The following is a 17,742-nucleotide window of genomic DNA, read 5'->3' as shown; positions in this document are numbered from 1 at the left end:
GTCTAACCACTGCTCTGCTCTGCTCTGCTCCCTCCTTAGCAGACAGGGGTTGCAAAAACCACCCACTCATTTAGAAGATGGGGACAGATGGGTCAAGTCTTAAAAAGATCTTCAACTTTCTCCCAAGTTGCTGCATGCCCCACCCCCACCTTCTTTTGCTATTTTCTCTCATCGTGAATGCATGATTAATAACTGTGTATTTCTAAAACTTTGCCTCGTAAGCAAAGCTGAGGGCTTTCCATCCAAAGGAGGCAGAGGTATACAGTTAATGAGAAGTGAGACTGTGGGGAATGAGTAGGAACATGCCAATGTTAATGTAATTGAGCATGAATATCAAACACTGACAGGGGAACACTCTTCCTCTGCTGATGGAAAGCCAGATCAGCTGGTGAGCAGATGGAATATATGTAGAACAGGCTTCACAGCTATCCCCAGAACTGCCACTTCACAGCAATCTCGGCTTCACAACAGCAGTTCCTCTGGTTTCCCAAATGCAATCTTTTCCCTTCTCTTCCATTTAAAAACAAACAACTATTCTTCCCTTTCCTTCCTACCTCTTCTTTCAGCCTTAATCACATTTTTTCTTTATCCATTTCCCATTCCACCACTCTAAGCAAAGAATAAGACTTTACTGATTTCCAAGACACATTTTTTTTAATGAGCAGAGCAAGATCACCACAACCATTTCTGTGCATAGTGAAAAGAAGAAATGTATTTTCACAGAAACACAGATGAGGTGAAGCTGAAATGACTACTACTTTGGTTTTGCCTTGGCCTCACATGCCAGGGAAATAATGAATGTTAAATTATATAAATACTCTTTTATATTATTACTTTCATTTCTTACTGCACCATGGATAGGATAACACTAACGCCAGGGATTAAGGGGAATTCTGCAAAGCATCACGGATGAAATGAGTTCTTCAGGGAATTGTGACTAATGACTGCTTTTGGGTCGCAGTGAAGTGATAGTCTGGGTTCTCAGGTTCATATGAATATTAAAATCTAAACTCTATAACCAAGGATCACAATCGCTAGGAAAAAGACAATTTTAATTCTAAACAATTTAGGAAATAAATACTTATAACATCCAAAATGAAGTGTGGCTTAGGTAGCACAGCCCATGAAAAGGAAGCAGAAAAACAGGGCAGGAATTTATGGTGGGTACAGGGAAAATAACGTTAGGTGGATACAGAGGACATGAGTTCAAATCCTATCTCTGTCTTGGCAGCCAATCAAACTTATTTAGCAGGATGATACCAGAAGAGTTTAGGTGACAAAGTTAACACATTATTTTGCCTGAGTTTCTATCAAAGAGATCAAGGGTCTGAGGCTCACGAGAGCTGAAACTTAAAAAATTTGAGTCTGGGTATCATAGACTCACCATGGCAAGATCATACAAAGGGTGTCATGTTGCCTAGATAGGTATGAGGTGCTAGACACAACAATGAGGGTGAGGAATGAGTGACTAGTCTAGGCAGAGTACACTAATTAAGTTCTTACTATTTTATTAAATACGTATTATTTACCAGACACATTTTTAAGCAATGGAGATACCAAGGTACATGCAGTTTCAAGAAGCTTTCACTGTAATGAGAGAGACAATATGTAAATAACTAAATATACATACGAAGTAGTGGGATGAAATCTTCCAATAGAAGGGAAAGACCTCCTGAAGAAGGTCAAACTTAAAGTGAGTATTGAAGGAGGCCAAGGAAGCTAAAACATAGCGGTGGAGAGGGAAAGTATTTAAGGCACAGGGGAACAGCCAATCTACCACCATGGAGGCTGGAGACAAAATGTTTTTTCTGAAGAAATGCAAGTTGACTAGAAAGATTAGGAAGTGGATAGGTTATGAGAGGTTTTTAATGCTAAAGAGGGTCATTTCTATTCGATCCTAGGGTTAACAGGGAGTCACTGGATTCATCAGGTAGTAGGGTCAAAACATTTAGTCTGGTACTGAAATGGGTAGAACTCACTTAGGCAGCAATACTAATTAACAGGCTATTGCAGTATTTCATGAGAGGTGATAGGGTCCTGAGCTACAATTATTGGTTTTTGTGTGAGTGGAGAGAACGGAATAAATACAAGAAATGTTATGAAAATAAAACTACAAAAGTTGGGAAAAGATGGCTATGTGTGCAGAGGTAATTCAAAGTGAGGTGTCAAGGTCCCACTGAGACTGAAAATTTGGGTGAGTAGAAAGATGATACTGCCATCAAGAGTAGCAGTAAAGTAGGGAAGAGAAGAGGGAAAGAGGAGTTCTATTTTATATATGTTGAATTTCAGTTGCCTAGGGATAACTCCTCATCTACAAAAAGAAGGCACTGGATTACGTCACCTAAGGTCCCTTCTAGCTGATAACTGTCATTCTTTGATAAATAGTTGAAGTCATCTTTGGCCCATCTTCTCTTCCTCTCACAGATTTCCTTGATGACATCTTTTACTAACGTTCTTTTTCAAAGTTCTTCACTGGTTTCATCCAATAGGGCCCACTCCACTGTGACATAGGTCTCTTGGTTACACAACAACAAAAGCAATTACCAATGGGGGGCTCAGTTTTCAGGATTGTAAAGACAATCTTCACTCTGTTAAATGCTTTTTTGCCCATGTTTGCTGTCTCTCCCAGTATATATATTTATGTGCATGCATAATGTATATGCATGTATATAGTGCACATATAGCTGCGTCTCTAAATAGAAATATATAAACTTACAATGCTTTTCAGCAAGTTAGAAATGGCACAAAAGAAAACAAAGAAGGCAAAGGAATAAAGATTCATGCTAGTGTCCAAAAAGATCTGGGGTAAACAATGATGAAACTATGAGAACACTGAGGAATGAACTGACAATATATCAGAAATAGGCAAAGATACTAATGGAAGATATCCAGAAAGGGGAACCAGGAGAATATCAGCAGCTACCAAGCTAAATGGATAATTTCGATCAACACAAAATCTCTATGAGACTTATGAATATATGAATCAAGGGCATTTTCAGGAAAGGATTATTAAGAGAGGTTTTCACAACCAGCTTTTCTTCATCATCTTATAATTCACTGAAAGGCACAGAGAATACAAGATCACCGATTTCCTTGATGACATCTTTTACTAATGTCCTTTTTCAAAGTTCTTCACTTGATTTCTACCCTGTACCTGCTGCTAACTTGTTAATTTCTGTACTGTTCGGCCCTCCAAGTCATACTTTTTCTGCTTGAAATGTAATCTCAGCACTAAGCACCTTGCTTAGCAAGTGCTCAATAAATGCATTTTCATCTATTCATTGCTTCCTTTTTATTGATTCTTAATAATGAACAAAGACATTTTATCTAGTAGAGCAAAATATAAAATTAATGGCTCTGTTAAAACAACTAACAAATAAATACCTATTAAGTACCTATAATTCACTAAATACTGCACTAGGTACTCAGGATACAGATACAAAAATGAAATAATCCTTACATTCAAGGAACTTTCATGGGAGCATGTCAGACACAACATACGTATATATGTTTACGCATGCATTTGCAGAATAAAGGGCAGGTAGAGTGCTAGGCATAAAGCCTCATCTTGCCAAGATCAAATCTGGCCTCAGACATTTAGTAGCTGTGTGACTCTGGGGAAGTCACTTGACCCTGTTTCACTCAGTTTCCTCACCAATAAAATGAACTGGAAAATGAAATGAGAAACCATTCCAGTGTCCTTACCAAAAAAACAAACAAACAAAAAAACCCTATATGGAGTCAGAAAGAATTGGACACAAATGGAAAAAACTGAACAACAACAATACAAAATGAATGCAAGGAAAGAGGACAATAATAGTTCCAGTGATCAGGGAAAGTTGTGTGTATTAGGTGGTGCTTAAGCTGTGTCTTGACAGAAAAGACTGGCTTAATGAAAGGGAAGTGAAGAGGTACAGAGTTGGCAAGATAACTAGGAGATGGATTGTGCAGAGAAGTCCATATATACCCAAATGAGTTTATATTTTATCCTACAGGCAACAGAGTATAATTAGAGTTTCATAAGTGGGACACAATCATATCTGTACTTATGGAAAATCACAGTGGCAGCTATGTAGAAGACAGATTGGAGTGGGGAGAGATCAATTAGGAGAGTGTTGCAGTAATCTATGCATGACATGATGAGGGCCTGAACTAAGCTGGTGGATGTGTGAACAAAGAGAAAAGCTCAGATGTCAGAGACACGGTGATGACAGAAACAGCAAAACTTGGCAGCTGCCTGAGTATGTGGAGTGAAGGAGCAGTAAGAATGCAGAACAACAAGGTTACAAACCTAAGTAACTGGAAGAATAGTGGAATCTTCAACCAAAATAAAGACGTCTGAAAGAAGAGCGTTTGAGGAAAAAACATAATCGATTCTATTTTCCCTTCCAACAAGGTATTCTCCACCTACACATCAAAATTATTTAACGTTTCTTTCAAAGTATATGCAATAGAAATAACCCTGTCCAATGGTTCTCTAAACACAAACATAAGACAAGACAAAAATCAAAGAAACCATTGGTCAGACCAATCATCCCATAGGCTTTATAAATTAAATAATGAAGAAATAAATACACAAACAAGAAGTAATGAAGAAATGAATGAATAGATGAATAGAGACATAGGAAGAGAATTAAATTTTTAATTTTATTATTTCTATTTTCCCTAAAGTTAAATGTATCATTTCCTAACTAATTCTCAGAAGACACCTCCCTAAAAAAAAATCAAATTAAAAAAAGACAAAGGAAAAAAGTATTCCATACCAAGATAGCTCTTTAAAAGAAAAAAAGTTTCCAATTTACCTTGGCTTCGTAGTACTCTTTGACTTCAGGTCTAATAGAATCAAAATCTCCACTGATGTATTCAGGTAAGAAGCTGAAAGAAACATGGTTCTTGTAAATTAAACAATTAAGGCTAGTTCTTTACTTAACTTTTCAGTTAAGATTGTATGGAATGGCTATACTTCTCAAGGTGGGGAAGAAGTATAACTCACTAGAAACTATTTTTTTGTCACTGATATAAGCCCTTATAATTTGCTTTGTTTTGATCTGATATAATTGACAATACTTTGTATGCTAAGGCTGTCTCTATGAGGATGAAAATGATTCAAATGCCTCACTAATTCATTCAAATAGCTAGTCAGCACTAGGTTGTACAAGAAAGAGTTATTGTCTAATTTTAAAAACATTTTTTACAACAGTAATGTTTATATAGTCCTCTATAGCATCTCCATTTTCTGAAACCACAAATATTACCAAAGCAAGTCCATCTTGGTGGAATTAACTGAGGTGGGAAGGCCCAATTTAAAGCCTATTCCAATTCTCATAGAGATGTTCATTTTGCTTCTTATGAACTTTATTTATTCCCATCCCCAATGACTTGTTTCACCTGTATTATCTAATGTGACTATGTACAATGAACAAAAAAAACAAATAAGAAAAATAAGCAAACTTCAGCTTTCCTTTTTCCTCTTTTCTTATTTCTGTATCAGAAGAGCTGATGAAAAAGGCATATCCAAGTCCACGAAAATCAAAAGTTCTCATGATCCGTTGAGGTCTCTGAACAAAAATTTGGATCACAGCCTCTATTAACTCTTCTGGGTTATTCTCAGGTTAAGCTAATTCATTAAAGTTCTGTTAGAATGCTCCACTTTGCAGACTAGTGAATTATTTCACATCAAGGAAAAACAAGAACAATTTATGTTGGATATCTCTGAAAGTCTACAAAAGGCAAATCCAGTGAGTTATCTGCTCCTGAGAAAATACATCTAGATTATTTTTCCCAACATGGATGTATCTTTACTAAGGTGAGTAGAATTCCACCTCCCTGAATGAGATGCAGAGCTGCTATTTCCCTAGGATATATGGCTAGCCAGTACTTTTTTTCCTTAGGTAATATGTATTTATATCAACAATTTGCAAATTTGGTAAATACTGTATCTCCACTGATACATCATGTTTCAAAACAGAAACCAAAACTTAATATGTGGCATGGGGGAAGAGTGCATGTTTCAACAAATTCACAAACATGCTCTCTTTCCTTCAGCCTTGCTACAAAATGCCTCAAGTGGTCATTCCAAAATCAGATCTCTTCCCTTGTTTTCATATCCATAAGATAATACATCTAGTCACTTAGTAGAAGTTAGGAGTAAGTTCTAGCTGATTGTTTGGATGATATGTTGAATGATGTAAGTTTGATATAAGTTTCCCACTTTATTTATTACTGTAAATGTAACCTGTGGAAAGATCATAGGAGCTGATCTAAGATTTACATCTGCATCATCATCTACTAGATGCAAGGCTATGATTTAGTCATTTAAACTCTCTAAGCCTCAGTTACCTCATTTGCAAAATAAAAATAATGATAATTGCACTAAAAGCTTCACCCAACTACCGCAAGGAAAAAGCTTCACAAACCATAAAAGAATACATAAATGTGAGATTTAATATTTCAATGGATTTGTGATTTCATTGATGTGGAATGCTGACTCCCACTAGCACAGCATATAATTCAACCACCTCCTATACAACTCAACTCTCACCTTCTCCTCCTCACCATAAATCCTCTGTGGCAGTTCCACTCAATGTTTTCTGTTAGGTCAGGGTTTCTTAACCCTTTTTTGTATCCTAGAAACCTTTGGAAGTGTGGGACAGGCTATGGATCCCTTCTCAGATTTTTTTTCCAAAACAAGTTTTTACCGATGTCTTCTGTTTCTTACATCATCATAGCTTTTTCCCTTGAGTCTCCTCTTCTCCCTCCCAGAGAACCATCGCACATAACAAATAACATCTTTTAAAGGCAAAACAATAAAAAGAAAGAAAAAGAAGGAAAAATAAATCAGCAGAATGGATCAATACATCGAAAAAGTGGGCAATGTGCAACATCTACTTCACTCTTATACTACTTGATGAGTTCTCTGCATTTCCCAATGTTACAGATCCTTTGCTTCTTTTCCCAAAAACACGTTAAGACATATATTTAAAAAAAAAGTTTTAAATACATTTATAGCCCAGTTTCCTTATAATGCTGAATATTTTTAACACCATCTCTCAAATTTTCAATTACATTCAACCTTCAACTTTCCCAAGGGTAATATTCCTAGAAAATGGCATGAACTTCAAAAACGTGAATGTTGATAACACGGAACTTATGGGAAATAGGCAGTTAAGTTCTCACACCCAGGAAAAAAAAAACTGTAATCTTTATGTACACATTGCTGAAAATACACTTTTCTGCATACAATTGTTTACCGGAAAACATTCATTCTGATAACAAACACTTTTCTAACACAGTACCCATGACACTCACAAAATGCAGTACACAAAAATAAAATTGGCAACATGTAAAACATTTTTTCTTGCTTTTGATCTTTTGATCTTTTAAATAAAATACATTAAATTTAAAAAAAAAAACATTGACCAAATTCACTTTTCAAAACACATGTAGTACCATAAATACAATACAGCAAATAAATTCTTAAAACTAAAACATTTTCTAACTTGAATTTTACCTTCCACTGTGCCAGATGGCAATCTGAGGTCATTGTATTATATACTATGCTACTGAAAACCATTCTACCTTGGCCACCTTCTGAAAACCAAAGGAGAGGTAGATGGGACTTTAGTCACTGCTGTCAGAAAAAGCCAAGACTGATAAGGTCTTGTCATCATATTAGAGCCCTGAAGACTTGCACTACACTTTGGAGGCATAATTGCAACACAAAATTTGAGTTTTAAAGGTTAACAATGAAAATAAGCAATGAATGCATGGGAAGCTCTTTACAAATGTTGGGTGTACAAGACCAGTGAAGTTGCCAATAGGGTACCAGTTACTGCATAAACTTGTGCCCATTACACTTCTCATCTTTTTTCTCCACTGAATATAGCCATGAATGCGTGAGGTTGCCACAAGTGAAAGCGAACATGAGGTTACAAATAAAATCACCTGAATGCTTGAAGTCACACAAGTTAAATGCTTGATATTGAGAATTGACTGTAACTACATTTCTTTACAATGGTGTTTCAATTATTAGATAATTGCAATGAGGCCCAGAGTTCACAAAAGCACTATTTTAGTAACAAAAATAATAAAACAAACTTCTGAAAATTATAACTCTAAGTTCTACTCTTTATATCAACAAATCCTTAAAAAACACATTGTATAACAACAACCAAGTATATTCTGTCACAATTTTCTAGTGCCAAAAACAGAGTAAGTTACTGTGACTATGTCCTTCACTTGATATTTGTTCATTAAGAAGGAACAACAACGGAAAAATATGCTAGGTTAGGAGTTAGAAGATCTGGTTTGTAATACTGAATCTGCCACTTACTATCTGTACAACTATGGTCAAATAACTTAAACATTATTTAATATTCTGTTTTCTCAGTGTTATAATGAAGGTATAGGACTAGATGTCCTCCCATGCCTCATTCAGCTCTGGGAACTGTGATCCTGTAATCACCAAATGACAGAGAATGCATTTTACATGCTATGCATTGAAATATTTAATTGCCAGGACCTGTGTGGTTCTTTCCTAAAGGACTTATATATGATTCTAAAATTATCATTTCCATTTTCCAAGGATTGCTAATCTGACAAAACACACACACACACACACACACACACACACACACATACACACACACACAACTGGGAACAGAAGGTGAGATTGCTCAGTTGCCCTGAAGACATTCACCCTTTTAGATCTAATACAAACTCTGGCTTCCTGTGCAGGTTGCCAGTCATTAATGCTATTTTTGGCTCCAGAGTCAATGCCTTACATTCCCTTTTTATACAGCTTTCAAAAGATAACTAATTAAAAGGCAAAATAAAAAGCCATTTAACTTGGCTTTCATGGTCAAGATGATTTAGTGCATGAGAAATTTGCTGAACAAGTAAAATATGATTAATCTCTCTGATTTTTTTTTGGTGTGTTACAATATATCCTATTAGATACCCTATTTATATATTGCTGTTACGCTAATGGAATACAGTACAAAAGAGGGTCCAAACCTGCATCCATGGACCCCTTTGTGGATCCATGAATGTGGATAAGGAAAAATTTGTATTTTCATGACTCTCTAACTTGAATTTAATATTTCCTTGCATTTTTAATTTTTAAAACAACAACAGTACGTTACTCTGACAAAAGATTTATGAAAGGCATCGCCCAGGTCACCAAAGTTAATCATCTCACAAAACACAATTAGAACTTTTGGTATAGATTATGGAAAAAGGAGTTTACTTCTGCTCTGAGGGATAATTATTCTGTAATATTGGCATTCTGGTCCTGATGCCATCTCTATAACGCATGTTAGGATGAAGAGGACCCACAATAGTCTCACCACCTACATGCTGGGTTGCTACAATACCAACTCGGGGGGGAGGGGGAACGGACTCCTAAATTGTACTCGATGAACCTTGTTGATTGGTTATTGGCAACAGCATGTAGTCAACTGAGCACAAGTGTTAGACAACCTAAGTTCAAATCTCATACCTCTTCTTCCTCTTTTTGCAATCTAGAGAAAATCACAACCTTTTTCTGGACCTTTAAGGCCTTATCCCCTAAACGAAGGGGACCTGTAGAAAGGTTGTAAATCTGGAATGTGAACTTGCTTTGTTAAAATATATTTTGAAAAATGCATTTCAATGTAATTGGTTTCCTTTCTAATCTTATGTAATTTACTTTATTCATTTAAAATATCATTCCAAGGAAGTATTCATAGACCTTTACAAAATGTCAAACATATCTATCACACACAAAAAATAAAAATTCCTTTAGAAGAGGACATTTAAAGACACTCTCATTTCCTAATCCTGTAACATCTTCTATCTCACAAGAAAAGTACTGTGAAAATGTACAGCATGAATATGAGCTGTGATCACTGCATAAAATGACATTCCATTTGCAGTGTGGCTTTAGGTTTGCACTAGTCACAAAGAGGATATATAGCAAGCACAGGATCAGTGCTACTTCTTTCCACCTGTACACCTCACATGGGCCTGGACCATCCATTTCCAACTTCTTCTCCAGCTCTGCGTTAATCAACACCCTCCCTAATTTAATTGTAACAATCATACCAGTCATACTCCCAAGGAACTGATTCCTTCAACACTGTTTGCTGAAGTTGCACTTCTTTGTATCTATCTCACTCTACCCAGCCCCAGCTCTGGACAGCAGCCCCTATTTGCTATGTCACTGAAACCCTTAGGTCCACTGTGGATACACTAATTTCTCTATATCTCTAATTTATTTCTAATATTTATGATACGGATTCTAGAGGGCAGAATCAGGAGTGTGCTAATTCATTTGCATACCTGTTTACACTTCCTCAAACTACAATATTTCTATCCTTGCTCGTGTGTATAGTTTGCTGCTAAGGCAAAAGTCAAAGATAATAACCCTGAGAAGTAGGTAATACAAGTATTACTATCTCTATTCTATATTGGAGGAAACACCACCTTAGGGAGGTGAAGTGATTTGTCCACAGTCATGGTCCTAGCAAGCAGGAAAGGCTCAGATTGGAAACCAGGGGTTCTGTCCAGCATTCTTTTCACCAGAGGTGTCAACCTCATGACTTGTGTGCCCTATGCCACCTGCAAAACTCTGGCTGCAAAAGTGCAGCCAGAACCAGAAAGTATTGGGAAATGTTTATCAAATGAAATAAAAACACAGCAGAACACAGTATTAATTTGTGGTTTTCCAAGTCAATATGCAGCCAGTAGGAAACCATTTCAAATTGAGTTTGATACAACTGCTTCCCTGCCCCCCCCAACTACACTCCCTTTTCACTAACCCTCTTAAAGACAAACAGAAGGATGTTAATGAAAAGTAGTGTTGGGGTGGAGGTGGGACGTGGGGGGAGGGGGGCACCAGCAGAAGGTATATGAGTGAGAAGTGAAGGGTGTTTAATGAAATAGCCTGAAAAAAAAAGAGGCTTAGTTTCATGTTAAGACTTATTTCATATTAACTTGACATCATCCAGACCAATCAGCCAATGCAACTCACAGAGTAAAGAAGTGAGAAGGGAAATTGATCAAAAGAGACCTTCCCAGAGCAAGTCCTCTTCATTTCTGCTTTTAAGTTAAAACTTAAAATTAAGTTGCCTAAAAACTTTTATGAGGTAACTAGAGTGAAAACACAACAGCAATACAAAACTAAATTGAACTTATATAGAGAGCTTTTAAGTTTATGAAGCACATTACACATATTATTTCATATGATCTTTATAAAAAAATACTACGGGTATTACTATTACTGTCATTTCCTTTTTGTTTATTTATTTTGAGGCTGGATGGCCCCCTCTTGTCAGAGTCAGAAGTGCTGTGGCCACTTCTAGACAGATCCCAATGACCATCACTTAAATGGCTCCATTTTTAAGACATAGGCCTGTTCAATCTTCCCCACCTCATGCAGCCTGTTGTTACTCCATTCCTGGAGTATTATATTGTCACTAGATAAAGCACAGACACAAATTAGCTCCATCTCTAACAAAGATCAGAACCCTGCAGTCTCATCCTTTCTAAGTAGCAGGGAATAGAGGCGTACCTGACCATGCCTAGAGATGATTTCCATTTTACAGACAAAAATATCAATGAAGGCTGAGTTAATTTGGTGGCTGAATTACAACCTAGGTCTGACTCGGTCAAATATTCTGTCTACTGTATCACAATAAGAATGAGTATCACTCTCAATGACCTACTTCTAGAATAATTGGTCTGTTTCCTTGCATACAAAGAAAATGATGGCTAATCTTTGTTACTCCCATGAGAGTCTTCAAAATGGAAACTGCTGCTCCTGTAGAGTCATCCCACTATTTATCTGACGGACAAAAACTTAACATATCAACTAAGGACCAAGTATGAAATTAATAATTTTTGTATGGAGTCCACAAGTCTGGAAAGCATTTTCAAGACAAAAAAAATCTCAGCTTTGAGTCAACCAGTGGGTCTCTCTTGATAACCATTAATCTGCTGGAGTTGTATGTCTCCAGAAGAATAAACAAGAGACTTCATTTCAGTCTGCTTGAGATCTAACAAAATAATCTGACATCCAAGGCTTTGTCAGAACAATGTTCTCACCCATCCTCTTTTAATGACCTCACCACTCAATGACTAACAATCACCTCATGCCTTTGTCTAAACCTTCATGCATTCATACTGTCCCAAGTTTCTTAATCCACCTTTGGAGCCTACCCATTTACAAACACAGTAATCATCTTTTCTGTTCATACAGTTTTCCTCCATCTCTTTTCCTTTTGGGGGTTCTTTTTCTCCTGTTGAGACTTACTTATCTTTTCCTCCTACCAGCTAAAAAACAGAACATAGCCGTGCCTCTGGCTAACTTTCCCTCTAATCCTCATCAAATAGGATGCTAGAGACACATATTCTCCCACTCGAAAAACCTATCATAAAGTTTATGACAGATGTGCCAGTTCCACCACCAACAAAAAATAAATGTGTTGTTACTGATAGCAAATAACTAAGGAATAATAAAGAAGGTAAAAAAAAAATTCCTTTATAACCAAGATTTCAGGCAAAACCATCTATATGATAAACTTCAGATAAGGCAAGTTAGACCTATCCACTATGGTTCCAGCAAAAGTTATAGGATGAATCTCTTTATTGTCAGTTTCCTAAAATTAAAGACACATTACAGATTCAGCAGGCAAAAGAACACAATTTGGTCTACCTCCATACATAATCTACTCATTTGTGCAAAAATCCCTCAGATATCTGGAATCAACCTGACAGTCTTTCTGAGTATTAAACTGACAATTACTTAAGCTAGAAGCTCAGAAGTAAAAGGCATAAAGAGCTGAATATCTGTCCTTATGGACATTAAGACTTGTAGAGAATATAATTTTTTGTTTTGTTGTAATTTTTTTTCTGAGTTCAGCAACAGAACTATTTTTTCCCTCAACATCTGTAAACAGGAAAGGAAAGTAATAATGCAAATTCTAGCACATTTAGTTGTATTGAGTGCATTGAGAGAAAAAAGTAGGCGGCTGAAAGGCAATTAAATACTTTTTAGATAGTATATCAGAATTTAATGTATGTCCTTTCCAAATTAATCTGGGAGGCTCACTTTAAACAAAGTGTATGCCAAAAATACACCTGGTATGCACAATGAGATGACTTAAATAATTATATCTTTTCCTCATATGATACAGTAACTTCTGCTATTTGCTTTCCATCTCTGCAATTAAAAAAAATCTTCTTTCTTGGAGGTTCTTGTTGCCATGGATTTGGGCATTCTGAATAAGTACATATTCAGGGTGACACTTTCCAGATGTGTTTTATGTTGCAGTACTAATGACAGCTGATACGGGAAGGTTATTTTTGGAGCTGCCTAGGGGGATGATTATACATAACTTATTAACCCCACCCAAACCAGATTTACAAGAGAGCTGATTACTTTTGGGCAGACCATCTTTAAGTGACACATGCCCATGCCCATTCTCCACACTTATACAGAGGAAAAGATAATCATCTGCCTTCAAAAATTAAATCACACATTGTGTTTCCCTCTATGATTATGTGATCTAATATTGTAAAATAAGTTTGAGAGGATTTGAAACAAATTCATGGATGAAAGATTATTTATGTATTATACTGAGATGAAAAGGGAAAAGAATCACATCATGATACTGTAAAATCATTAATATTCTATAACCAAAGTAACATTATGAAACTCTGCTGTAATATTATTTGTACATTATAACATTTATGATACTGTCATGCTTAACTGACTTCCTTGTAACATTATTTCATCTAAGATACTATTTTCAGGGAGCCATTTAAGATCATTAGACAATTTCTTTCTTTAGCAATCCCACTCTTTAGAGATCAATATGACAAAAGGCCACCATGATCTTTTTCACAAACCATTCCTTGATCCCACTGTAAAATAAGCTTCACAGTTTTTTGAAATACAGAATTTCTTAGGAAAGATGTTTTTGCAGAATGTCATTCATTTGTTTTTATTCTTAATATTAATGGATGATCTGGAGTAGTCTGAGAAAGTTTCTTGGGGAAAGCAGACCTGGCTCTTAGTCTTATGGTATTAATCAATTCATTTCAATCAATTTACTTGGGTCTCATGCCAAGTATTCCAAAGACTCATTTTAACTTCTTTAATGGGATAGCACTTGTAATCTTCTATCACCATTCTTTCTAGTTCTGTAAAAATGAACTTTTAATGGAAGTCTGTATTGCCCTGGTCTACCATATTTTTCTGATAAGCTAGAAGATTGAGTATTTTATGGCTAAGCAAATTTTCTGGGCTCTTTCAGCTACCACATTGAGGTGATTAGAAATTATGATATTTTATGCATTTCTTATTTCTTAAAAAGTCAACAATATATTTTAAAAGGCTCAATTAGTTACAGTTGTGAATGCCGTCTCCTTTGGTCTTGAACCAGTTAATGCTTTTGGACACTAGATTTCTGAAATGAAATGCAAAACTAGCCACTTTTTTCCTACAGTTTATTTTTTTTTAATTTACTATTATTATTTTTTTAACCATTCAGTACTATGTCAAGAACCTTCCAACTCTCCTTTTGAAGAATGTATTCATGATGTACAGATGTTTCATTTCTGGGTAATGTATGAGTTTTTGACCTCTTTCATTCCTTGATCCAAAATGCTAATTTCCAACACAGTTTTTGTCTTTCTTTCCCATTCCCATTTTAATGCTTGAAGTTATCAAGTATCAAAGTGACTTTAGTTAAAAGGTTCATGTTAGCCTCTTGCACAAACTTCTTGATTTTTTCCCCATCTTTTGCTATGTATGTTGGTGCAGGTATCTTTATGGTAGTCTGTTTCCTAATACTCAATATAACAAACACAGGCAAGATGATCAAGCATCCCATTGTTTGGGCACAAAATGAAAAGCATTCTGTCAATGGCTAAGTCTCTAAGGAGAATCTGTAAATTGTAACTGCAATAATTTGTGGCTTTTTAAAGCTTACCTATTTCATTCATTACCTGGAATGTCAAAGCACATATCTTTTAATTCCAGAGACAGAACACTGAAAAGAGTAAGAGTTCATTAATGTTTGCAGATAGTCTAAAGAGCTTTTCCCAAAATACCTCCACCAGACTAATGAATGGCTAATATGGATACATTAAACTGAGATGAAAATGATTGTCTCGTCTCTCAATTCAACTGCAGCAGCTTTTATTGGTGCCTACTATCCACGAAGTATGTTTGTTTGAATTTACTAAACTGCATATATGTTATTTCGATCTTTATACACTAACCCTAACCCTAATTCAATATATGCAATTGAAAGAGTTATGCCGGTTGCCATATTTTCAAGGTACATTTTCTTCCAGAAATCTTTTTTTTCTTACAACTCTTCATTTCTTTGCACCTTCATCATTCATTTTCTCCTACCCAGTTGATAAAGAACGCAGTGTGTTCCAGACACAGAGAGAAGGATTTTGTTTTGTTTTGTTTTTTTAGCACCCTCTGGAGTCCAAAAGTATTTCTATCGAATGCTCTTTTTTCTTCCTTTCTAGATGTCAACTCCGGAGGAATCCAATTAAACAATGTAGTTATTACATATGTTAATTATACCACTCCTTGAAATGGGGGAGTAGCCCAAGAAGCTACTTCTATCAGTTGTGAGGAACAATTCTGATTTTTCTGCAGCCTACTCAAACATTTTTAATAGACAATATAGATGTATAGGTTTTAACTGCTATTCCTATGAAAACAAAAAGACAGGGAAAATGCATACATGGCATCATTAAAAGCACAAAGGAACACTTATCAATTCATCTCAATATTCTCTTTAAAAAGGCACAGCTGAGTTCCCATCGCCTGCGTTTTGAAAGCTACTTGACCAGTATTCCTCACTGGCAACTAGTACTGATGGGGATGGGATCTGAACCCCTAAAAGGAAGAGACCATGTCTTTGGGAGCTGGACCCCAAAAAGGAAAAGCCCCTGAACAATCCCACAAATTTCAGAAAGGCAGACCCTGAACCCAAATCCCTGGCACCCAGCCTATGCCAGTCAAATAATCCTTTTAACTGCCCTTTAATTATGGTCCTCACTGTCTGTACCTGGCATGCCCCAGGCTCCTTGCCACTCCTTAATCCCACTCAGATCTGCCCACAGTCTTTCTGTATAAAAGTACCAATTTCATCCTCATCAAAGGTGCAGATTCTTAAAATCTGGCCTGCTTATATTGGTGTTACAAATAGCATAGGCTCATTAAAAATCTTGCCCACCACAACACACTATTTAGACTGAAAGAAGGCTTGAGTAGGCAAATGCTTTCAAGGCAGACCGGCACCTTGGACCCTTACATTTTGAGGTTCCTAGCACCCCAAATTGCAACAGTACTAGAATGTCTGACAACACTTCATTAATGATAAACACAATTTCTGATACTGTGATTTAAATACAATATGGATTTATCAAAATATAAATAACAATCAATAGTTATTTTCTATCAAGAATATAGTTTTAGGAAGACCGTTAAGGGTGGTCTTTAAATGAAATGCATAAACATATATTTATATCTCTGAAATTCCAGTTTAAGTCCCTTAGTAAATATTTTATTGTCAAAAATCTCACGTACCTGTAAAACTTCTACAGTAATATACCTGCCACAATTTTAATTTTAATAGATATTTCTGTCATACATTCAGATATTTTGTAATAATTTCACTACTAATAGTAATATTTCCACTAATTTAAATTGGTTTGGATATAGGATAATCAGAGCATGGGAAATAGTGAACAGAATATTTAAAATGTAGCTTGTTATGGGGTGTCCAATGGCAAAAACTGAGTTGAACACAATAAATATCTATAAATATGATAAACAATTATTTCTATAAATATAATTTTTAAAAGTTTTTTATATAATTAGCCCATGCATCCCTTAAAGGTACATTTTTCTTGTGTTCTGGGCTTGGCCTAACTCAAGCTAGCCAAGGAGTCACTTTCCAGCTTAGAAAATAATGTGGACTTTAAAATGCAATTATAACTACTTTACTAATGACAAAGGACCAAAAATATGAAATTCTTGAAGTTAAAAAGGTATCTGCATGATTAATTATGGTCTATCTTCTAGAATGAAATAGATATGGATGTATATATGGCTATATTATTCTAGCTTAAAGACTGAATGCTATTTAAGAGCAGAAAGTAGTATTCATCTTTGTATTCCTGACACTCTTGTTTATTCTTTCCTCCTAATGGGTCATTATGTGGACTGTATCTTCATCTCCCCCTCACTCTCAATCCCCACTCCCCAGTTAATCCTCCAAGGCAGGGCAGGGGGGCAAGAAGAAAAAAGCCTCCATGCTCTCTTGCTAATAATGAAGAAGCTGATTTATTTGGGCAGCTGCTTGGCCAAGGGCATAATCAGATTCCTCTCTTACTATCCAATTTATTAGGTGATTCTTCTCTTCCTTCCTACCTCCCCTTCAATAGCCCAGCAAGTGCTGCTGGTGGTGGAGATATCTGAAGGATGAGCAAGGGGCTAGAATGAGGTGGAGCAGGGGAGGATGGTGGCAGAGGCAGAAGTCAGTCCAAGGCCCTGGGCCCACTGGACTTGTAGAAAACACCAATAAATACATACACTATTAATTGCTTTCATTTTGCTGGGTACTGGACAATGCGCTAGTCACTAGGGATCCCAAGACTGAAAAAGCACTGCCCTTACAACCTGTGAGGGTTGTGGGGATGGGGGTGGGAGGGATGTGTACATACTTAGAT

At 36.2% G+C, this 17,742-nt stretch overlaps 1 protein-coding gene across 4 annotated transcripts in view; it reads right to left on the bottom strand.

Annotated features, from left to right (window-relative positions):
• Positions 1-17,742, bottom strand: part of TPK1 (thiamin pyrophosphokinase 1) — a 475,657-nt gene that overhangs the window by 248,601 nt on the left and 209,314 nt on the right. For all 4 annotated transcript variants that reach the window (XM_020998083.2, XM_020998084.2, XM_020998085.2 and 1 more), the window contains one exon: positions 4,803-4,875. In XM_020998083.2, the coding sequence (XP_020853742.1) occupies positions 4,803-4,875 (73 nt within the window). The remainder of the gene's footprint in view (positions 1-4,802; positions 4,876-17,742) is intronic.

The sequence above is a fragment of the Phascolarctos cinereus genome, unplaced genomic scaffold (assembly GCF_003287225.1).
Source record: "Phascolarctos cinereus isolate Bilbo 61053 unplaced genomic scaffold, phaCin_HiC Scaffold_1;HRSCAF=81, whole genome shotgun sequence".
NCBI classification, from domain to species: domain Eukaryota; kingdom Metazoa; phylum Chordata; class Mammalia; order Diprotodontia; family Phascolarctidae; genus Phascolarctos; species Phascolarctos cinereus.
The sequence above is the reverse complement of the archived record's forward strand: the minus strand, read 5'-3'. Positions and strand labels throughout refer to the sequence as shown.